Consider the following 25,695-nt stretch of genomic DNA (forward strand, 5'->3'; position numbering starts at 1 on the left):
GATCTAGTGATGGGAAACATAAAATAGGCCAATACAATCTACATTTCAAACAAGACAGATACTGAGCACTAAGCACTATCTAAGCCATAGTGTGGTTTGTTTGGTTTTGGCTGAGTTTTAGTCCCACCTTAGGCATGAAAGCTAGTTGGATGGTTTTGGGTCAACCACTCTCTTTCAGCCCAACACACCTCACAGGGTTGTTGTGGAGAAAATATGAGGAGCTGTCTTGAGTTATTTATAATAATAAAGGAGGAATATTAGATAGATAGATAGATAGATAGATCAATGTGCCATTAAGTTGTTTCCAACTACTAGCAACCACATAGATTACTATTGCTTGAATATAATTTTTGGATAGTATCAAAAGTGTTTTTGACATATATTTTTCTCCAATTTCAGCCACAAAAAATGCCCCAAAAAAGGGGCATTTAATAGCAAAGCAATTGCATTCATTCCTTCTGAATAAGCTCTATTCAAGATACTATAATAAAGATTGCTTCTATTCAGTAAACCATCCTCCCCATTTCATGCTGGTGTGTATTTCCCCCAACTACCTAACAGTTATTTGGCATGTTCAGTGTATACTTCCGATCATTTTTCATGTTTGGCAAGTGCTCAGATGTCTATCTTTATACTGTAAACCTACAGAAAAGTACTGTGTGCAATTCTATATGGACATGCTTAGTGCCTAGTGTATTTAAATTGTTTTAATATCTCCATTTCTTAACTGAAAAACTTTTTATTTCAGGGCATTTAAAGTAATATAATTTTTTTTAAAACAAACCCAAATTATTCTATTTTCTCTGAAGATCATACCTTCTTATATATTCACATTCATGTTCACATTCTCAATTTCAGTTTTCAGTTTTTAAAACTGGATTTGTTCTGAGTCTTATTTCTAGCCAGCTAATTATGCCAGGTAGTATGTTTTACTTGATAAATATATTGCAGGAGACTGGTACCAAAGTTGTAGAAAAAACAGCATGCTTTCTGCCTTGAGGGACACAAAAAGAATTAACCATAAGGAAACGATTTAAGAGATAGACTCACTTACCTGATAAGGGCAGGGTATGTGATATTCTTTGCACCTTTCTTGAATCCATGTTGTCTCCCACACACTTCGGTAAGCTTGTTCATAGAAATAGCAGCCAATGACAACCAAGAGTGGCACAAGATACAGTACACTGAAGACGCCAATCCGAATCATAAATTTCACCAACTTGTCCTGGTTTTCCTTCTCTAAGGGAATTTCAATACGAACCCGATTTAAAGAAATGATGCCAGCAAGTAGCAAAGAAACTCCAACCACCACATACAGGCAGAGAGGAGCAAGGACAAAGTATCTCAAGGCATCTACATCATAAAGGCCAACAAAACATACGCCACTGATGTTATCACCTTCTATTTTATTCATAGCTAGGAGAATGATGGTAAGGGTTCCAGGGATGCCCCATGCACTAGCATGGAAGAGGAGGGCTTTCTTCTCAATAGCTTCACTACCCCATTTTGGGACAGCTGCCAAAAACCAAGTGATGGTAAGAATCACCCACCAAACGCTCCCAGCCATGGTAAAGAAATACAGTACCATGAAAAGCATGGTGCATGCTTTATTGTGAGAGCCCTGTGTCACTGTGGAAGCCTTGTAAGTGGCAGGGCCGGAGGCATTGCAGGCAACCCGGTCCTCTAACAAAAAGCCAATGAAGAAAATGAGGGACACCATCATGTAACAAACAGCATAGAAGATTATGGGTCTTTCTGGATAGCGAAATCTTGTGACATCAATCAGGAAAGTCAAGAAAGTGAACAAGGTAGCGGAAAGGCAAACAATGGAGATCACACCAATGAAGTATCGTGCAAAAGAAAGTTCTTCTTGTCTAAAGTACATATTTGGACAAGGAGGGGAGCAGTCCCGTACCCGCAGGAATGTGTAGCCCAGATCGGGGTCTATTTTCAGTTCGCGAGGGCACCAAAAACCATAGTCTCTTTGCACTTCCACTGTTGTTTTTTCTGTTGGTTCCCCAACTACATTGAGGTCAATGGGGCGAGGGTAAGGCTCATCACAGTCTGGGAACCTAGAACAGCAAGACCAAAGGACTTGTAATAATGTTTAAATATAAGCAAGCATTTCTGCACGTTCTAGTTCTTTAAAAAATAATTGATTTAAAGGAATATTCTAAGAAGAAATAAAATAAAATTATAGGATTCTATGGATAGAGATCAAATTCTTATACAAATTTTAGATTAATAATTTCATATATCCAACTATCAGTACCAGCTTCTTTTCAGAGGCTTATAGCTGAAGATTTGCCTGATTTCATTTTAAATATGATATTTAGTCAACTGCCTTTATCCTGTAAATAATCTAAGAGATTTTTGTAGCTAACCAAGAAAAACAATCAATCAAATCAATCAATCAATCAACCAACCAACCATCTTAAAACATTTAAATGAATAATAGAAAAAGGCTACTGCTTTGTGTGTATATTTTTGTGGCCAGGTAAGGCTTTGGAATTTGCCATGTCCATTGCAGTTTTCACTGTCTCCAATCAATTTTAGAGTACAAATGCTTCAAAAGGAAATTTGGAATGCCTGTGATGCACAATCTGCATCACAGGGTTCTTTAGCCAAAAGAGGCGTTGGTCTTACCTGATACGCTTCTTCTCGTTGAGTGGATTAAAAGTCAGCATAATGTATAAAATATCTGAAATACTAATATATCACTGCTTATCCAATTATATCTAACCAAGATATACTTTTCCTGATTAAGCATATAAATAACACAGATGTATTCCTATACTTCTGCTCCTGTATTTTTCATTAATTTATTGCATTCTTTTTTCAGTTTTGTCTTAGTACTTATAGAACATCTTTCAATTCTACTAAATATTCTACCCCATATTTTTCAGACTTTAATTCTGAAATCTAACAACTGGACTGCAATAGTCTGTGGGCATGATTTCCCTCAGTGATTTGTACTGTGGAAGTTACGTATTTCTTTTCATTGAAATAAAGGCCAATGTAATTGGTTTCAAGTTTATACTTGACTTCTATCTGTCACTTACAAAAGCCAGAAGAGGCTTCTATACAAGTGGTACCCCTATGTAGAAGCTGCTTTCAGTTTTGACAAAGGCAGGCTAGTAGTGTCTTCCAAAAGCATTCACCAGAGCTTGCAATAAGTTCTCTAAAGAAACTGTGCTTAGGATGGGCTGGAAAACATGGCAAAGCCATTTTTCTAACTCCATGATTGATTAAAAACTAATGTAAAACTTTTCAAGTATGAAAATATAGATTTGAATATATATGAGAGCAGGGAGCTCAGGACTGGTTTCATCCCCAAGAAAATATCACAGGCGTATGACATGTTGTCTGAAAATACATCTTGAAAAAGTAGGTGATTTTAATGTAATAGTAATTTTAAGTAGTAATTTTAATAAACACAAATCCTGAGGATTCACTCACCTGTTGCATTCCATGTCTTCAGGCCAAGACACACCAAACATCTCCATGAGCTTTGAACATTCATTATATGCTCGTTGACAAATTCTGCGACATGGGAGGGTGACTCTACCATATTCCATGCAAACAGGAGCATAGAGAGCACATAGGAATGGTCGAAAGTCTCGGGAACAATCAAGGTTTACCATAGGATGAAATGGCTATAAAAAAGAAGTAAAAGTAAGAGGCTCTGGGCCAATATTTCAACAACCAAATTCTATATTGTGTACTGTGATTTCTCAGAATCCTTACCAGGTTTGAGAAAACAGATAAAATAATATATATGTCAGACAAAAAAGTTCTAAAAAAGAGTTCAATAACATTAACTATTTTTTACTGTGCCATTTCTGACTAATATAACCCTACGTAATTTGTGATATAAAGCTGAATGCTGCCCATCTGCCAAGAGCATGACACACCCTCTCCCAATCAGTTATACAATAAATTATAGTTGTACAATAAGATTTATAAATTAATCAATTCCATGATGTCTACTGTATATTACAGCATATTATATCTGCATCGTAATATGTCAGTAATATAATAGGCTTTTATGAAATATATTGATGAAGCACACCAGCCAGACAAGAAAATGCTATATACTCAGACACAAACCTCCTTTTGTTGGTATATGTGTTTGTATGTGAACTTCTTACATTTTGGGCAGTACTGGATTTATACTCCCAACTATTCAATGCTGTATATTCAGTCCAAATTAACTCAAATGTTACATCTAAAATAATGGACACTTAAAATATCAGCTTACTCTAGATAGAAAATAATTTTAACGTAAGTATGAAGGATTCTACCCTTCTTTGGCAATATAATATATGTATTAAACCAGAATTCACGTTCAGGTTAAGAATTCTTTAGAAAACAGATACAAATATTAAATGTTTAGATAGTGTATTCAGCCCAGTATCATTTTTTACATTGAGAACTTAGAGAAAAGAGATGGGAAAAAGTAAAAGAAAATCAAGGCAATAATACTCAGTTGAATATTGCTTGAAAAACAAACATGATACAACTGCAGGCATAGATGAATAAAATATTGTACTGATAATGGGTTAGAATATTGACTGAAATGATTAACAACAAAAAAAAAACAACCATTTGGTGGTGCTTGAACAAATAATTCCCTCTTAGTTTGGTCGTTTCAAATTTTTGAGGATGTAGTAACATGTATGGTATCTAGAATTATTTGGAGGAAAGGTACAAATCAGATGTAGGCAGTATCTCAATTTCATATCCCAATATTATTATACAATGTCTAGACATAAGAAACACTGGAAGACAAGCTGTCAGCACTCCCAATGACAGCCAATATTCCCAGTGAATGCATATTATTAGACTAATGCAAATTCTGAATAAGCAACTACGTATATGCAGAAAGTAATTTTATCAGTCTCTTACCCCTTCAATACTTTAAATGCAGGATTTAGGAAAAGGATTAACTCAATGTCCAGATTTTAACTTGAAGCAAAAGCAAAATATTATGAACTAAAATTTCAGAAATTATTACAGTATAGAATCCTTACAAAAACAGCATGGGTAGACAAGTTTATTGGGGGGAGAGGATCAACAATATGAAATACTAGAAGATAAGGGAGAGAAAGAGAAGGAATGTTTTAATAATAAATGTTTTAAAGCTTATATATATATATAATGCGAAGAATATATATAAGAGCAGATAGCAGCAAACGGCTGCTTCTATAAGAGGGCAAAGGGAGCTTTATTCAAATAGTTTTTCTCTTTAAATTTTTAATTAGTATGCTCCATTATAATCAGTGTCAAGATAGAGTTTATGTATCTCTTCTGCTTTTTTAATAAAAATGAATTGCATTTTAATAGGATTCTTGCCTATGCTTATATTTATTTTAAAACAGATTAGAGGGAATATTCATATTCTGAATCCAGTAGCATGATATTCTACTTCCTTTACCCTTCCTCTAAGAGAGAAAATGTCAAAATATAGAGTTCAAAAAATACAACCTCCCACATTTCTTTAATTCACAATTATATAACGTACAAAATATAAATTATTTCAATTTTTTTTTTGAATTTTTCAAATTTTCTTGAATGCATGGCAACTGCTCATGCCTAGGCAAGCAAAATTTATCTCCTCCCTCCTTTCAATTTGCATGTATTCTGAATTTCAGTTGGAAGCGTCTTTGCAAAATGAGAAACTAAGCAGAAACTCAGTTTAACACTTGTTTTACTGTTAATCACAGCCTTTGACATGAACAATTTAATTTAATCCAAGCCAAGAAACAGAAAACATAAAGAAGTTTATAACCTGGAAAAAGTTCTTTTCTACCAATTACTGAACCTTAAAACCTTAAAGTCTTCCTCCTTTATTTACATTCAAATTAATAAGGTTTGCATGTTCTATTTACAATCTGCCCCCTCCTTTCAGTGTGCCATGCCTATTACCATGGGAACATTGCATTATAAGATTTCAAGCCTACCACAAGCCAAGTCTAGTCTGAAGTGTGAAAGGGGTAGAGTCAAAGGGTATAATTTGGCTCATGAGAATCAGAACACTAACCTTTGTCACACCACAAAAGGCTGGTAACCATAGGAACAGTTATCAAAGAAAAAGGTCTTGCTAATATACCCAGAGATACCGAATACAGGAGAGGCAAAAATACCATGAAATATGCAATCATGGCAATTTTTTTTAAAAATTTTTTTAAAATTTGATTTATATGCCTTCTCCGGAGACTCAGGGCGGCTTACAATGCGTTAAGCAATAAACAGATATACACATACAAATCATGTTTACTCTGATTTATCGGGGAGTTATGCTGGAATAATAATAATTTGAAAACCCTGCATCTTCACTGAACAGATCTGCATGCTATGAAATAGCAAAGCTGCCCCTGAAATCTATGGCAACAGTTAACAGTTAAGTCCAGATATAACTACTTTTTTTTCTGCCATTCCAATAACTCATATGTTGGAGCTTTAAAGAGATTAATAACTAAGGAAAAATGTAGACAGGAATTTTATCATAATATTAAAGATTTTCATTGTGGTTCCAGATAATTTAAAAGTCCTCCGCTGAAATTCCCCCATTTTCACATTTCCATTGTAACAGGGAAAGTTTTGGGATTTAGGGACATTCTGGATGCATGTGTAAAGCTTAAAAGAAAAGCAATAGGAAAAGTATATCTCCATTTCTTAATAGTTTGCTGTTGAAATTCAGCTGTTAGTTAACTACACAGCGAACTTGAATTGGAAAAATTGGGGGGGATGTTTGTGGAGGAATCTACTGGGTTACTTAAAATTGCAGTGCACATTTCTCATGATTTTCAATAAAATAATTATATTCTTATTCAGTTCTCCTACATTTTGAATTGGGCATCTGGAAAGCTGGCAGCCCAGGTTCAAGATCCAAGCACCACGTGATGGGCTGAGCTTCCATCCTCGCTCCAGCTTCTGCCAACCTAGCAGTCTGAAAGCATGCAAATGTGAGTAGATAAATAGGTACCACTTCAGTGCTCCATGACATTATGCTGGCCACCTGACCATGAAAATGTCTTTGGACTGCACAGGCTCAATGGCCTTGATGCTCCGCCCCCTAGAGTCTGCAACGACTAAAGGAATACAATCCGAAGGGACTTTTTTAAAAAAAAAATTTTTTTTTTGAATTAATTCTAATACTAAGAAATTTAATTCATTGATTTTAAAACAAAGCCAACATTTAAATATAAAATTGCTTCAAAATATAAGTATTATGGAAATAAAATCTTCATATTTTATTTACCATCTTCCATTCAGCTTGCTGAGGGAGATGGAAGGTGGAATAACAAGATAGCTCAAGGGCATTGAGTTCAGGAAGCTGATAATAGCATAAAACAAGCAAAAACCATGACATATGATTGAGGAAGGAACCAACTGTTCCAGAAATAATAAAAATACCACAAAACCCAAGCAGCAACAGAAGCAAAGCAACTGTATAACTGATTAACACACATTCCTAATAAAGGCAATATGCTTAGATCAGACCTGGGCATTTTATGGCCCACGGGCCACATCCGGCCATCCTTGTCTGGCTCATGGCAGTGGCAGCAGGGGGTAGGGCAGTGGCAGGCGGAGGGGCAATGTAGCGGCAGTGGCTTTCCACACAGTTCCAGTTTTTTTATGTGGTCCCTTGAGAAAATTAATTGTACTTACGTGTATCTTTTTGGGGAGGGGGGATTTAAATTAACAGTTCACAGTACTAACTGCAGATGGACAGCTCCTAGCCTGCTTATACAAACTGGATAGCTGAAAAGGACTAATACAAATGCAGCTCTAATGTTTTATATAAAGAAGTCACAAAGTACCTTATCTTTCAAAAAGCAATGAGGTGCTTTTTACAGTCTCAATCATTAAAACTTAAGAGACACAAAGCTACCAAAATGGGCAAGATGGAAAATAGCCTGTAACCCTTTCAATAGATGTAAATGTTTATCAGTCAAAGCTTAAGGAGTTTGATTAAAAAAGTTATAAATAAATCTGAACCTTTGGGGGAAAAAAATCTGTCTAAATTGCAAGATATAACAATCAAATTACAATCTGTACTGGAATAATATATAATGTGGATTACTTTGGATTCAATATATACATTTTATTTATTTATTTATTTATTTATTAGATTTTTATACCGCCCCCTCTCCCGAAGGACTCGGGGCGGTGCACAGCCAAAGTTAAAAACATACAATAGAAACAATTAAAATACGTTTAAAACAGAATTAAATCTAAAATGGCTCCCCAATTTAAAATGCCTTACCCATACCCCTATAAAAAGACGAATTTAAAATTTAAAAATTTAAAATTTCCACATTTAAAAAGGGGGAAGATTTAGGCCAGGCCAGCTTGATAAAATAGAAAAGTCTTAAGCGCGCGGCGGAAGGTGCGCAGATCCGGGATCCTACGTATCTCCGGGGGGAGCTCGTTCCAAATCGTAGGTGCCCCCACAGAGAAGGCTCTCCCCCTAGGGGCCGACAGCCGACATTGTTTGGCCGACGGCACCTGGAGGAGCCCCTCTCTATGGGAGCGTACTGGCCGGTGGGAGGCTATTGGTGGTAGCAGGCGGTCCCGTAAATAACCAGGTCCTGAGCCATGGAGCGCTTTAAAGGTGATAACCAGAACCTTGAAGCGCACTCGGAAGACCACCGGGAGCCAGTGCAGCTCGCGCAGGAGAGGTGTCACATGGGAACTCCATGTCGCTCCCATCACCACCCGCGCGGCCGCACTCTGCGCCAGTTGGAGCCTCCGAGTGCACCTCAAGGGGAGCCCCATGTAGAGAGCATTGCAGTAATCCAGACGAGAAGTAACGAGGGCATGAGTGACTGTGTGTAGGGAGTCCCGATCTAGATAGGGACGCAACTGGCGGATCAGGCGAACCTGATGAAAAATCCTCCCGGACACGGCCGTCACATGCTCTTCTAACGACAGCCGTGAATCCAGGAGGACGCCCAAGTTGCGAGCCCTATCCGTGGGGGCCAATGATTCGCCCCCAATAGTCAGCGATGGCATTAGCTGACTATATCGGGACGTCGGAAACCACAGCCACTCGGTCTTGGATGGGTTGAGCCTGAGCCTGTTCCTCCCCATCCAGATCCGTACGGCCTCCAGGCACTGGGACATCACTTCAAGGGCATCGTTGGGGTGATCCGGGGTGGAGATGTACAGCTGGGTGTCGTCAGCGTACTGATGGTACTCCACCCCAAAACCACGGATGATCTCGCCCAGCGGCTTTACATAAATGTTGAACAAAAGGGGCGAGAGGACCGATCCCTGCGGCACCCCACATATGAGGGGCCTCGGGGTCGACCTCTGCCCCCCTGTCAACACAGACTGCGACCGGTCGGAGAGAAAGGAGGAGAACCACCTTAGTACGGTGCCTCCCACCCCCAACTCTTCCAACCGGTGCAGCATGATACCATGGTCGATGGTATCAAAAGCCGCTGAGAGATCTAACAGGACCAGGACAGAGGAACAGCCCCTGTCCCGAGCCCTCCAGAGATCATCAACCAACGCGACCAATGCCGTTTCCGTGCTGTATCCAGGCCTGAAACCCGACTGGAACGGATCCAGATACGACGCTTCATCCAGGTACTGGGGAAGCTGTCCCGCAACCACACTCTCAACAACCTTCGCCACAAAACGAAGGTTGGAGACTGGACGATAATTAGCCAATATTGCCGGGTCCAGGGAAGGCTTCTTGAGGAGGGGCCTCACCACCGCCTCCTTAAGGGCGGCGGGGAAGACACCCTCACCCAATGAAGCATTTATAATCCCCTGGAGCCAGCCTCGCGTCACCTCCCGGGAAGCCAGCACTAACCAGGAGGGACACGGGTCCAACAAACATGTGGTCGCGTTCAATCTACCCAGAATCCTGTCCACGTCATCTGGGGTCACAGGATCAAACTCATCCCAGATAACAGTCTCAAGACCTGCCTCCGTCACTCTCGCTGGATCTACCCAGTCAGAGTCCAGACCTTCCCGAATCTGAGTGATTTTGTCATACAGATACTGAACAAAGTCCTCGGCTCTTCCCTCCAAGGGGTCCTCCCGCGCTTCCTGGTGGAGCAGGGAGCGGGTCACCCTAAACAGGGCGGCCGGGCGATTATCTGATGACGCAATAAGAGCAGCAAAATGTGTACATTTTGCTGCTTTTATCGCCACTAGGTAAGTCCTAATATGGGATCTAACCAGTGTCCAGTCCGATTCAGAAAGACTAGCTCTCCAACTACTCTCTAGGCGTCTTTTCCGGCGCTTCATCTCCCTCAGCTCCTCGGTAAACCAAGGAGCAAGGCGAGATCCGCGCCGGGTCAGAGGCCGCAAAGGCACGACTCGATCCAGGGCCCCAGCGGCCGCCCTATCCCAGGCGGCCACTAGGTCTCCAGTCGAGGCGTGAGCCAGAACCTCAGGAATTGGCCCAAGCTCCGTCTGGAACCTATCAGGTTCCATCAGGTGCCTGGGGCGGTACCATCTTATCGGTTCCGCCTCCCTGCAGCGGGGTGCCGCGGTACGAAGGTCAAGGCGAAGGAGAGAGTGATCCGACCATGACAAGGGCTCGATGACTACATCCCCTATCTCAAGAGCCTTGGTACTACAGTGGTTTAAAGCACCCTGTTATTAACACAGCTGCCTGCAATTTACTGCTGGTTCGAATCTCTCCAAGGCTCAAGGTTGACTCAGCCTTCCATCCTTTCTAAGGTAGGTTAAATGAGGACCCAGTTTGTGGGGGCAATAAGCCAGATCCATGGCCGTCATGGAAGCCATGAACTCCTGAGCCACCTCAGACGTCTCGCCCACGGACGGCAGGTTGAAATCCCCCATGACCATAAGTCTGGGGGTATCAACCGCCACCGCAGCAATAACGTTGAGTAGCTCAGGCAGGGTTGCTGCCACGCGGCAGGGAGCCAGGTACGTGATCAGCAAGCCCATCTGAACCCCATGGCCCCACTTCACAAGGAGGGACTCACAACCAGCTGTCTGAGGTACAGTGGTCTCCCTGGGCCTAAGGCCTTCTCTAATAATAACCGCTACTCCCCCGCCCCTCCCTTGTGACCTCGGCTGATGGAATGCGCGGAAGCCTGGTGGGCACATTTCTACCAGAGGGACCCCTCCCTCCGGGCCCAACCAGGTCTCCGTAATACCCGCCAGGTCCGCTCCCCCCTCCTGAACAAGATCACAGATGAGGGGGGCTTTATTTACTACGGACCTGTATTAATTAATACTTTAATAAAAAATAAAAAAGCTGCTTCAGAATAAATAAGGGTATACATGCGATACCTATCAGTACCTCTTTAGCAGGGCTGCATCTTTTTTCTGAGCCTGCAGAAAATACAAGCTCAGGGGAAAAATACAGAAGAATTAAAGGGATCTGATATGGTGTAGACAAAGTGCTTTAGAGAGAGTGTGGATACTACAATTTTAACATCAATCAATACTAACTGGTTGATATGAAATGACAATATTATTGTGCCAAATCCTAGAATTTACCTCTTGTAAAATCTCAAATTTCATAATGGTATTGGATGTTTTACAAAGAAGAGACTAAGCATGGAAGGAAAATACATATTCTTCAGGCACATTTTTTCCACTAAGTTTCTATGCTGCAAAGTCAATTTTTTTCCCCACATCTTAGAAGAGTAGATGATAATATATTTTTTCAGAATGTTTATTTTTACTGCTTATATATTGTGAATTTTGGGGGCATTTTTATAGTGGCTAGCAGATGAGGACAACCCATTCCTGGATGCTGCCTCCACTACAAGGGAGAAATGCCATTTATAATTTTATATAATCTATATCTAAGCATCTCATTTTGATTGAATGTAATAATTCTCATGGTACCAAGTACCATGCATCAGATAAAGATGAGGGCAAACAAGCTAAGTACAATCATCAGCCTTCTACAGGCAAAATACCAAAAAGTCTTTAAACAGATTCCAGTATTTTTCCACCTGGAAACAATTTCAGTTTAATTGAACGTTCTTAAATTCTACTTCAGAGGGTCTTTTGAACTTCCAGAATTGATTCTGAGAGTACACAGGAAAAAGAGCAAAAGAAAATAGCACTGGAGGGCAGACATCATTTTACTAAAGTTAAATTATATCGGGATTCATGCCTAGAGCCAGAAGTAAATCACAGATCTCCAGACTTGAAATTTTTAATTCAGCTCCTGTCTAGACTTGGCAGAAGATGCCCAAGCGGTACTTGGAAATATTGCTAACAGTAAAGCCTTGAACATTACATTGGCTATTGCAAGTCAAAGGAATGAGAGACTTTATGCATTTATGCTGCAGAATTTAAAATCTAGGCTTCTTCCAACCATTTTTATAAATTAATATATATTTGGCAGATATTTGATAGCTTTGGGAAGTGGATGAGTTATGTTTACATAATCATTTTCTTTAGCTCAGAAACAGGTAGTTCTTGCCTTACCTCTTACAGATTACACCATTCATTTTGTGTAGAAAGAGTGCTTATGGAATTATACATTATAACTATATAATTATACATTATAACAGCTATAGAAGGATATTAGAAAAAAATAATAGATTCCTTCATTTCTCCTTCCTTCTTGAAAAGAGTGCAGATCTGATTAATGAACTAGAAAAAGGGTATGAGGCACTAGATATATCTTCATTTTCCATTTGGTGTAGCTCAGTACATTTTATTTTGTCTCTCTCAACATGTATAATGCATCCCCTACATTTTCCCCCATCAGCAATTTCATCATCTAAGTTAACATGTCCAGAAGAATCTTTGCAGCCTCAATTACAACCCCCCCCATGAAAATTTCAAAAAGCTTCATTCTAGTTGCAAATATATTCTTCGAAGAATATTTGTTTTGTAAAGATTACCAATAAATTATTAATTGCATGTGATCTACCAAGGCATAGAATATATTTATTTAACTCTATAATTTCTCAAGATCAAAAACTGCTCATGAGCAGTTTACCGAAAGTAAATAAAGTTGATTCAAGATCCACTGTTACTGCACTAATCCATAACAGCCACTTTTATTCATGTTATATATTTTTATTTTAAAGAATTCTCATCACTCATAGGGTAATATAAAAAGCAAATTTATATATTAATAAAACCCTCTGGATCCAGAGAACACATAATCACATGTGGTGACCCTTCATGAAGGTTTCATGCTTTGTAAATACCCCCAAATAGCAAAAAAATAGTACATTTAATTGTTTTTTGTTAATAATTCTGAACAACTGTAGTGATTTATATTTTGAATGTAAATACTTACTTCCATTGCTAGAGCTGCTGTTTGTTGATCATAATGATTCAAAAGGTTAGGCATAAATGTAGTATTGTACGGAAGATCTTGGCACATCCTCAGGATTATGGGTTCACAAGAGAATAGGCTGTGGCCACCACTGCATCTTGCTAGAACTGCCAAAAGCCAAAGATAATGGATCATCCAAATTACAGCCATTCTTCTGCAACAGTCATGAGGGTCTCCAAATTATTTATCAGACATTGCTGGATATTTCAACTTTTTATCTTAAAAGTTCTTCAGAGACTGAATAACTGTTCACACTAATAGGTTTTAGCATAGTCCAGTAGAATACTTTTATTTCCAAAACACTAATAAGATACTTTGTCTTGTTTTTTTTTTCCATACCACCATGCAAGTTGTACTGTATCATCATAATTTATTGACTAACCGCATTCCCAAACAGACTCCATGTTGACGGCCTTTTTTCTTCTATCAATAATCTACGGATAAGAACATAAATACTTTATTAAAGTTCAAACTAGTACTGGACATAGATTAAAAAGACATAGGCTCAAGTTCTGACCATGGAGCACAAAGAATGGCTTTGGAGCAATCATTCTTTTGTAGCCCAATCTACTCATAGGGTTATCATAGGGATATAATTGATATAAAGGTGAAAGATTTATACAATCTGAGGAGAAACTTTATAATTGATATAAAAGAGCCAGTTGAGTGCCTGTTTAAGACACCAGGTTAGAAGTAAGTGACTGTGAGTTCAACTTCTGCCTTAGCCACGAAAGCCAGATGAATGACCTTGGGTCTGTCTCTATCTTTCAACCTAACCCACCTCACAGGCTTGTTGTGGGGAAAATAGAATATGTTTGCCACATTGAGTTATTTGTAAAAAAATAATAAAGTTGGGATACAAATAAATAAAGAGAGGTTCCTGTGTACACTGCCATCAACTTCTAAATAAATAGGAGATAGAAATGCAATAAATAAAATACTTAATTGCTTATTAGATGTATACCAAATATATGAAAGAAGCATTATTTGCAATCGTGCAATGATATCTCTAACACTATCAAACATTTGTCTACTCCAAGTCCTTGGGAAGCATTCAATAAAAATACCAAATCCAGCCTAAACATTGGGTTGTCTGTGTGACCAATCATAAATAAAAGTCCCCTCCAAAGGAATAGTACTTCATCATAGTGGAAGGGCTTGGGTTCTTTAGTGATGTCAAGGGCTATGCTGAACAGGTGCAACCATATCAATTGAAGAATCAGACTAAATCTGTTCCAAAACCCCCATTCAATGCCGTGAGAATACATAATCTGAATTTCATGCTGGATCAACTGTTGCCCAGATTAACAAAAGTCACATTGGATGCTATGGCTCCTAGGTATTCATTGACAAATGTGCTATAAGGCTCAATTCCTTCTGCTAGGCAATTAAGTGTGGGGTTGACAGGAAGGCAATCAAAAACAAAGAATTTGATCAAAGGAAGAAAATTAGTCAATTATGGAATGTTTCTACCAATCAGAACCACTGAAATGCAGATTTCAAAAGTGAATGTACCAGCTTTGGAAAAAAAAAAACATTTTCATTTAGTAATTAATAATTTATGGACCAAAAGGGTGTAATTCTGAAACACAAATTTTTATCAATACTGAACTGGAAACAATTGAAAAATAAATTCAGATTTATTCAGAACTATGAATAATACCAATTTGCAGAGTGAGCGACATACAGTAGAAAGTAAAGAAACGATTGATTTCAATGATGAACAAGGAGAAAAAACTGCTAAAGAACTGCAAATACTATTAGCTAATCAAGACCTAGTTGGGAGTTCAAAGACTAAATGAAAGAAGCCAAAAGAATATGTTTGGCAAAATTGAATCAAATTAACAAGAAGACTGTGGCTATAACACTAAAAATATTAATGAAGCTGTTTAAACTGTGACCCAAATGATCCAGCTGATGTATGTTTTTTTTTTTTTTTTTTATTGAAAAGGTTTTCAAATACAAATTTTTCCCCCTTTTTCCCCCCCCTCCCCCCCCTCCCTAACCCCCCCTCCCCACCCTTCCCCCCCTGTGACTTCTTCGTAACAAAAAAAAACCCTAATTCATAACAGATTACTTACTCCCTCCTTAAAATACTGACCTTTACTTGCTAAAAGTATTATAAATCCCCCTTTATCCATACATTTCAGAAAAGAAGAAGAGAAAAAAAAAACAAAAAAAAAACAAACACATTATACTATAACTATTATAAAATAACTCTAATTTAGCATAATAGTGTTTTATATCTATGCATTATTGCAACAATTCAAAACCACCTTCCACTTTAAAACTATACAATAAGTCCTACTTTAATAACATTTCAAAGCGGGCTCCCCATAAAATCTAATTTAACATTTATTCCACTCTATCCATTTCCTCCACTCCCCTAAATGTATCACTTAAAAATCCCTTTTCTTAAACTAATCAGTCTGTAGCTAGCTAATTCACCCACTGTCTTACAAATTTACCATACACAACAATTCTTGATATCTTTAATTCACTGCCCACACTACTTAAAAATATATATATATATATATTCCATTATATCTAAATAAAAAAAGAAAAGACAATAACTTTAAATTTATAGTCCATATAATATCTTCTTGAAGTCTTTCCACTGGATTGTTAAAACCAACATCCATAATAGGGTGACATAGCTTGCAGATGCAACAGTTTATTCAAGATCTCCAATCATATCTGCCCCCATCAGTAGTAAACATCTTCTTATATATATAAAAGTAAAAACAACCACCCGAGTGACATTATAATTGTATTCCATATAATAATAATTGTGGGTTTCATCAGGATTGTTAATTTCCATCATCGTATTGGGTAACAACCCGATCTTCTGCATGTCCCAATATGATTCTCTTGCCTTATAATTCAAGATAATTATAATATATTTATCAACACAAAAAGAAGTTTCAAAATAGATAATTCAAAACCATCAATTTGAGGCTCTTTCCATGTCCCAAAATTACGGCAATGCAGAGATCTGCCACTATCCTCAGGATGATATTGACCAATATGTCGCCTCCTCTATGTTTTCACATAATCATTCATATTTTAAAATCACTGGCTTCACTGTTGCTTGGGTTAGAAATTTCTATTTTTGTACAACCTATTTCTTTTTTTGTTTTCTTTTTGTGGGTTTGACCTCCATCCTAATTTTTTGTGTCTCGCATTTCTTTTTTATCCCTTGTATATCCTCTACTTGGTTTCCATGCTTGTCCTTGCCTTGATAAGTCATCACATTAAAATCAGATGGCACTTCTCTCAAATTTGTAGATAATCCAGCTGGGGTATCCGATAAATCCAAAGGCAATTTATCTGGTACAGTCTCTGTCTTTAGTTCCAGCTCCTTCTGCTTATCCTGTATTATATCTGAAGACGTTAAATTCATTTTCAACCTATTTTGATAAAATTCTTCCGCCCTTTCAACAGTATTTAACTGGTATCTTTCTCCTTGATATCTCAATATAATACCAACTGGGACGTCCCACCGGAATTGAATATTTCTCCTTTTTAACTCAGACACCAGAAAGCCAAATTTCTTCCTTTCCATTAATATCTTAGGTGGGAGTTCCTTGTAAATCCAAATCTTTCTTCCATACAATTGCAAATTAGAATTGAAGGAATTTTGCACAATTTTATTCCTAATTTCTTTATCTGAAAAATAGATTACCACATCTCTAGGCAATTGCCTTTGCTTGGCAGTCCAAGAGTTTATTCGATAAGCTCTGTCAATCCTACAAAACACTTCCTCAGGTTGAATCTTTAAAATCCCAGCTAGAAATTCAGAAGATATTTTCCTTAAGTCATCTCTGTTATTTTCCTGCAAACCTCTAAGTCTTATTGCATATTCTGTGAAATTATATTGTATCTTTAGAACCTCTTTTTGAATCCTCTGTTCCAGATATTCTACATTACCAGACTTTTGGTCAGCATCCATTTTAAATTTTTCTTCTGAACTATAATCCTGAATATTTAACAAATCATTTTCAATTTTTTGAATTCTATTGTCCAATTTATCTTGAATTTCATCCATTTTTGACTCTAGTAAATTAGTATTTGTATCCAACCGAATCATGAATTCTGACAATTTTAAAATTTTTTGCTGCAAAAAGTCAAACTTGGATTTCACCAATTCCTTAGTTTCCTGCTTAAATTTTTCAAGTTGCTGATTCACAATCTCATCCCTTCTTTCAATCTCCTCTAAGAGAAATTCTATTATATTAAAATCAGGTTTCTGGGACTGAAGAGTTAAAACTTGTTGCTTTAAATTCTTAGTGGGGGAATCCCCCCCACCTATTTGTTTGTCTGACTTCACAAGCCTCAGTGCCATGTTTCCGCCTAAACAGGCTTTGTTAGAAGAAGAAAAAAAAAAACAAGACAAAAGACTTCCAGCCAGCAACACTCAAGCCTCCAGGGAAAAAAGAGAAAAACAAAAACAGGAGCGGAGTTTTGTCTACAAATGTAGCCAGTGGTATTTATTCCGCTACATTGTAATAATAAAAAACGGAAGAACTTTCCCTCTCAAACTCTTCTCCAGCCGCGGCAGACGCCATTTTAAAAAGAAACTTTTTTCCTCTTTCTCTTCCTCTATTCTCTTAAGTAATTTTTAAAAGATAAGTAAAATACTTGCGCTTCAGTATTACAGGTCCAGCTCACATTTTCTTTGAGTAATCTGTCAAATTCGCAAGCTTGCTTTTGACGCCTGGCTCTGCATTAGCAGAGGTCTCCCAAAGCCCGGAGCAGCGGCTGGGGATATGGGGCATCTCATCCGCTCCATCCCAAAAGTAAAAGAAAAACTTTTGGGACTCTGCAGAGTTCTACCCACCCCTGCCGGCTCTATCTCCGTTTCCTCATGGGAACGGAGTTTTTTCGAGCCGCCGTTCCGTTGTGAAGGCGGCTCTGACAGGCAGTGGAAGCTGACGATCCCAAAGGAACGTCTGGCGGCGGCCAGCAGCAAACAGGAAGTCGATGTATGTTATATCTGATGTAATCATAGAAGAATTGGGGCTTAAAATAGGAAGCAATAAAGTCATTATGGAATGGCTAAATGGAAAATGCACTTGGATCTGGATAAAGAAAATGTGCATAGATTTGAGCAATTTGAAGAATTTGAGACAAGGAAGCTAGAAAACAGCTAGTCTTTGACTTACAATGGATCACTTACCCTAAGGGATATTTACGACCTGGATTCAAAGTTCTGATGGTCATTTCCGTCCACCCCCATGGTTACGTGACTGTAAATTAGGATGCTCAGCAATTGGACACCATTTTTTTAAATTTTTTTTTAAATTTTGATTTATATGCCGCCCTTCTCCAGAGACTCAGGGCAGCTTACAAGGCGTTAAGCAATAGCCTTCATACTTTTGTATATTTTATACAAAGTCAGCTTATTGCCCCCACAAACCGGGTCCTCATTTTACCTACCTTAGAAAGGATGGAAGGCTGAGTCAACCTTGAGCCTGGTGAGAACTGAACTCGCAGTAATTGCAGGCACCTGGAAGCTAAATACTACCTTTAACAGTAGCATTAGTCTCTGTGCCACTCTTACATCCTTACATCCATCCCTGTAGCATCCTTTCAGCCCTTTGTAGCATCCCATGGTCATGTGACCAAGTTTTATTATGATTTTGCCAAAAACCAACATTTACTTCTGTATTTGGCAAACCACATCCACAACAAACCATTGGTTTGCTTAATTACTGTAGCATTCACCTAACAACTACAACATTGCTTAACAAGTGCCTTGGTAGTACAGTGGTCTAAAGCACCCTGTTATTAAGACCAGCTGCCTGCAATTACTGCAGGTTTGAATCTCGCCAGGCTCAAGGTTGACTCAGCCTTCCATCCTTTCTAAGGTAGGTAAATTGAGGACCCAGTTGTGGGGGCAATAAGCTGACTTTGTATAAATATACAAAAAGGATGAAGGCTATTGCTTAGCACATTGTAAGCCGCCCTGAGTCTCCGGAGAAGGGCGGCATATAAATCAAATTAAAAAAAAAAAAAAAAAAAGGACCACAGAAAAAGCTCATAAAATTGGATTGCTCATATGACTGACCTGCTTTATGGCCATCAAAAGTTATGACAGTAATGGGCAAGCTCCATTATGGTTATAACTCAACCCTTTGTAATAAGAAAATCAAAACTACTCTGTGTGTGAAATACAACCTGGAGAGCAAAGGAATTGCAGAGGCTATAGAACAGGGGTATCAAACTCCCGTCGTCACATTGTCATCACATGACATATCGTGACTTTTTCCCTTTCACTAAAATGAGGTGGTGTGGCTAGCACGTGACACATCTGGCCACAGGCCACGAGTTTGACACGCCTGGTATAGAACAACTGAAATAGAGCCATGGCTATTGCAGAGAAGATCAAGCAATATGCCAATTGAATAATTCAATTCCAGAAGAATTTGTAGGTTAGAACAAATCAGCATGAATTCTACAAAACATGACCGAGATAGGATATCTTATATAACCAAAAACCACATTCTCATCATTTATTTATGTTTGTTTCTCCAGTCTGTAGATTAATCTGTAGATTACCCACACATAATATTAATTTCCTCCTTTGAAAGCAAATCTAAAAGTGGAAGAAACACAATGAAAGTACTAAACATAGAATTTTGAAGATGGGGGAAACATGAAACATAATTAAATGATAAGAATATAGTATTTGTTTATATGAAACTATCTCTATCATATGACATTAAATTCCATAATTTAATATGTGATACAATGCTTACCTGACCTGAATCCCTCATAATTCAGCTTTATTATAGGAATCCTAATACAGGGAGAGAATAAAAATTCTATCTACTTTCTGCAAATTCTGAACTATTGGATATATAATATGAGATTTCAAATGAAAAACTGCTTAAGAAGCAAAGGATACTTTTCTTCCCAAGCCTCGCTGCATTTTCAAAAACTATCTAGTAAGTCACTACAGGAAACCAGATACCAGATTAAATGTTAGTTCTTATATTTGCATTTTTCTTACATAACTTTGGAGATAGAATGATGTTCTTCTGAAATTTAATCCTCAATATTAAATAGTCCCTTCACTATAAATATTACATGTACTAGGGCAGTGATGGCTAACTTTTTCCAGACTGAGTGCCCAAAGCACCCAAATGCAATGCACGCACACACACCCGCATGTGCCCTGCCCCGCATGCTTGCGCCCCTGTGCACACACCCCATCTGCTTCCTTCTTTCTGTGTACGTGCCCCCCGTGGCAGAGACCCGAAGACCAGCTGGCCAGCAGGAGGCATGCGCACATGCATGGCGGAGCTGAACTGGGGCCACGGCTTGCGTGCCCATAGAGAGGGCGCTGTGTGCCACTTCTGGCACGTGTGCCACAGGTTCGCCATCACGATATTAGGGTAATTTTGTTTGTCATGCTTAATAGTGATTTTTTAAATAAAATGTTATGGCAAAAATATAATTATAGTTAATCCAGGAAAATTTGGATTTGAGTGTAAGGTGTGCAGTACCTCAATAAATAAATAAATAAATAAACAAAAAAAAATAAATGTTTTCCACTAATAATTTACCATTAAAGCAAGAAGTTTATTTCAGATTTACTGAAATAAGAGAATCTTCTCTCTTTAATATATTTTGGTAGTAAACTAGGACATCTTTTTTTCAGAGAAATATATTGGCCCTTGCACATGATTAGAATTAGTGATCATTTAAAAGAGTACTGTAACAATAAAAAAACCAACGACGATTTTCAGGTGAGGTTCATGTTCAAATATAATTAGTACTGTTTAAACAGAAAACTAGTATTTATATATACTAGTAAAGGTATATATGATGAAGGATTCTTGCACCAGTTTAGAATTTATTTTAGGAATCCTTATATCTAAACTGACTTGTATTGAACTGCTCTTTAAACAGAGGCACCGTTACATAAAGGAATTATCTGTAAAGAACAACACATGCTTTTACTAATACAATTATAAAAATTTAAGAATGACAAATATCCTCTCATAATGGTTTTAGTATTTTTCAGACTGCAGATAAGGAATGGAATCTGATTAGAACCTCATTTCCTATAGTCAGCCTGATATGGTAATATAAGAATTCTCATATGATGCAAAAAGGGATTATCTAATCTACTATCCTATGATTCAGAGAATCCAAGAAATGTTCTTACTTCTAACATTTCTTCACGGAAAGTGGTATTTAAGAGCAAAATCTGGAATAGCAGGTAATATTTACCATTATGGCTAGTAGCCTTTAATAACAAGCATAATATAAAGTTCTCTATATAGGTGAAAACCAGGGGTGAAATGCTCCCGGTTCGGACCGGCTCGGGCGAGTAGGTAGCGATGGCGGCGGGCAGTTCGGAGAACCGGTAGCAAAAATCCCTTCCCCCGCCACCCATGCCCAGCTGAGCCGCGCGATCATAGAGCCTTTTTTTTCCTTTTAAATGGTTCTGACGATCCCAGCTGAGTTACCTGCTAATCAGGCAACTCAGCTTGGATTGTCAGACCCATTTAAAAGAAAAAAAGTTTCTCCCCCCACCCCCCAGCCCCTTGCTTACCTTAGCTGCTGGTCACAATGCCTGCCTTGCTTCGCTTGCTGTAATACCTGCAATCCATTGCATCAACAAGCAACTGAAACTCCCTGCCTGCAATCAAGCTCATCGGTGAGCAGCTCTATCTGCAACTTTAAGACTTGTGGACTTCAACTCCCAACAAAGCTGGCTGAGGAATTCTGGGAGTTGAAGTCCACAAGTCTTAAAGTTGCCAAGGTTGGAGACCCCTGTTCTATTGGGTAAGTATTTTTCCCTTTGGGAGCTTTAAAAAAAATAGTTAATTGGGGATTTTTTTAGTTGTTCTTTTTTTAGACCTAGCCATTTAAAGTTTAGGAAATTTTAAATTTAGCTGCTTTTATATAAAAATAAAAATAAATAAAAATAAAATAATATTTGTGCAGCTTTCTGAGATTTAGTATATTTCTGTAGTGTTTCACTCTAACTACACAAACACAAAATCTCACAAAGCTGTATGTGGAATTTTGTGTGTGTAAAGTGTGAAAGTTGGTTTTTTGGGCTTTTTGTGGCTGTGTGAGGTTCCTGCTTGTTGCGGGGCCATTTTGGGTCTAGCACAGCTGCTTTTACATTGTGGGTGAGCCAGTTGTGTTGTGTTGTGTTTTGTAGGCTAAAAATGGGCAAAGAAGTGACATTGACTTGGCCACGCCCACCCAGTCACCTTACCACCAAGCCCCGCCCACTAATTAAGCCCCACCCACAGAACCAGTAGCAAAAATTTTTAGATTTCACCCCTGGTGAAAACCGATGTATTACTTATTGTGAATTTATTCAAGATAATGTACCAATCTGCCTTCTACTAATTACAGAAACATCCAAGAAATCATAGTTAACAAAAGAGGAAAGTAACTTTAGTCTTCACTTTCTAGTTGCATTTACTTTTACCATCCCTTTCAAAACTCAGTTTTACTTATGAAGGTTCTTTCCTCCAAAGGAAATAATTTCTGCCTAGAAAACAAATCTGGCTTAAAAAGATGGCAGTTGGCACATTCAAACAGATTGGCTGGCAAATCTATATCAACTGTATAACAGTATGCTGAGTCTCAATCTCAATAAATAAAAGGGGCAGATGCAAATTTTAATCTGCTATTAAAACTTCATTATTTTCTAAACATATTTAATACAACTTGAAGTTTTTAGGCCACAAATGTTAGAATAAAATTTCTGTAATTTACTATTATTTATATTCATGTTTCTGTAACAAAACTGCTTTTGTTATGTAGGGCCATTACATTTGGTTTTAAGATTATATCTTGCGAATCAATATACAGACTTCCATAAGGACAAGTAAGTGGGAACAAATGATGAAATGTGTCACATCATCATGATGCAATTCAATTGAAATACTTCTTTACTCAGGTCCTATACCATGACAAGTACACAGCATCAGGGTTTGTATCCTGAACATAGTTCATCACTCCAGATATCTATGACTACAGGATCATAGGATCAAGGATCTAGGATCAAGATAAAAATATAAGGTATTTTTTTCTATTAAAACAGAATTAATATAATTATTTCCAGACCATTTAATAATGTTCATTTTTGTAATATTAAACATTTTGGTGATATTTCCTACAGGGTCTCTGGCAATTAAATTAAGTTTTCAGGCTTTACTGAGAGATTCAGCATTTACGATCTTCAAAAATATACAACTAAGAAACTTTCATTTATGTATTTACATAACTTAGAGTGTTCTCATCTCCAAACAACTTTGTTTACACTTCAAAAGTAAATAAATAAATAAATGAAATTAATAAATAGGTGATAATAGTAAAAAAACAGATGCCCAAATCTTATAGGTGGTAACAACCACCCTGCCCAATACATTATATGAACTGATAGCTAAAATAAAACATTCCTACTTCAATTCCAACAGCACTATCAGTTTTTTAATCTCATCACAATTATTTAAACTGTGCTGCCACTCACATTTTACTCCATATACAACAATCATGCACATAAACAACTCAGACTATATATTACAGTACAGATCATGAAACTACTCAGGAAAAAACCTCAATATTTCTATATATTACTGAGATCATTCATATAAGCACTAGCGACAATATTGAAAATGTTATTTCTGGAACTTAGATGAAGATGCATTCTATCAGTTGTAAGTGGTACAAATTTTAATATTTCAACAGTAAACTGCCAGTTTTGAAAATTATTTCAGTTGCAATTTAAGTGTGAAAGAACAATCAGTGACATAAATAGGAAAGAGAAATCAGGTTCCTTAATTGTCACACTAATCTATCCTAGGCTGCATGAACAAGAGGGATAGAATCAGGGACACATGAAATGTTAGTACTGCTTTAAAATGCTTTGGTAAGACCATACTTGGAATATTGTGTCCAGTTTTTATCACCATAGTACCAAAAAGATATTCAAACTCTAGAAACAGTGCAGAGAAGAACAAAAATGATTCAGGAACTGGAGATTAAAACATATGAAGAACAGTTGCAGGAACTGGGCATGTCTAGTAAGAGGTTGCCACAAAAAAGGATGTCAACCCATTCTCCAAAGCACCTGAAGGCAGGACAACAATGGATGGAAACCTATCAAGGAGAGATCCAACCTAGAACTAATGAGAAATTTCTCAAGGTTGAGAACAGTTAATCAGGGGAACAGTATTCCTCCAGAAGTTGTGAGTGCTCTACCTTTGGAGGTTTTTAAGAAGACATTGGTAGCCATTTGTCTGATACAGTATAGTATTTCTTGCTTGAGCAGGGGGTTGGACTAGAAGACCTCCAAGGTCCCTTCAATTCTGTTATTCAGGTTTGTTCTATTCTTGTAGCTACTGTCTTGTTTCTAAAAGAAAGCAGAAGTATAAAATAGAGCATAATCTCTTAAAGCATTAAAAAAAATAGTTCAATGATTCCCATATCGTGGTCTTGTCAAATAATCAGTGGTTTGCAGAAGTCTACCAGATTGTCAACTACAGCTTCCCACCATCCTCAGTGCTAGTGAGGAGCCTAAACCAAAGTCTGCTAACCATCTCAGTGCCAACCTCCTACGGTAGATTCTCTGCAAGTTCAGCTAGTTCATGAAAATGAATCAGTGGATAAAAAAAGGTTCACTGAAGCATACAGGTGATAAAAGTAGCAATACAAACCCCACAATTCATAAAACGAACAGCAGCAAATAGACTCACTACAAGACAATGAGTCTGTAAGTGGATGCTAACTGCAAGTGTGATCTCACGTAAGTAATTCAAAAAGAAATATACAAATAGGAATACATATATGAGTATCTTAAACAAAGAGTGGAGATCAATTTAGGAAATAGAGCGGAGATCAATTTGCCCATCATCTTAGTACTCAGAGATTTCTACAGAAGATCATTCCATTATGTTTGTGCTAAAAATAATAATATTGCATTGGATATACAAAATAATCCAAGAGTGAAAAGGTATACTAAATTTGGGGATTTTTTGATTGAAAATTTAGCTTAAAATAGCTTTCAAACAGGGAGGACAGGGAAGCATACACAAATGTAACTATAATCATGATCTTATTCATCGAAAAATTGGTCTTCATTTTGCAAATGAAAATAGAGAAAGAAGGAATTTGTTTAACTGGGTATCTATTATTTTCAAATATTTATTTAGGAGTCCACAACTGCCAAAAGTTTACAAAGTAGTGATTTGGGAATCTTTCATTGCATCATCAAATAAAAATAATAATTCACATTAAATAATCTTTGCTTAGAGTCTTCCCCTATAATATCTTCTAAAGAATTATCTCATAAACTAAAAAAGAAAACTCACTCTCCATGCTATCATCTACTGAAATGGAAATTCACTCTCTAT

The 25,695-nt window shown here is 37.6% G+C and overlaps 1 protein-coding gene across 6 annotated transcripts in view; it reads right to left on the reverse strand.

Annotated features, from left to right (window-relative positions):
* FZD3 (frizzled class receptor 3) overlaps window positions 1-25,695 on the reverse strand; it is a 40,243-nt gene that overhangs the window by 12,741 nt on the left and 1,807 nt on the right. For 2 of the 6 annotated variants that reach the window (XM_087883336.1, XM_087883337.1), the window contains exons 2-5: window positions 13,268-13,740; window positions 3,460-3,656; window positions 1,916-2,072; window positions 1,055-1,239 (exon numbers count right to left, since the gene is read on the reverse strand). In XM_087883336.1, the coding sequence (XP_087739462.1) occupies window positions 1,055-1,207 (153 nt within the window). In that variant the 5' untranslated portion in view covers window positions 1,208-1,239; window positions 1,916-2,072; window positions 3,460-3,656; window positions 13,268-13,740. Of the gene's footprint in view, window positions 1-1,054; window positions 2,073-3,459; window positions 3,657-13,267; window positions 13,741-24,544; window positions 24,696-25,695 lie in introns of all 6 variants that reach the window. The other 4 variants (XM_034421247.2, XM_087883335.1, XM_034421244.2 and 1 more) reach the window with 4 other exon arrangements.

The sequence above is a fragment of the Pantherophis guttatus genome, chromosome 1 (assembly GCF_059756535.1).
Source record: "Pantherophis guttatus breed Tessera chromosome 1, ASM5975653v1, whole genome shotgun sequence".
Taxonomy (NCBI): Eukaryota; Metazoa; Chordata; class Lepidosauria; order Squamata; family Colubridae; genus Pantherophis; species Pantherophis guttatus.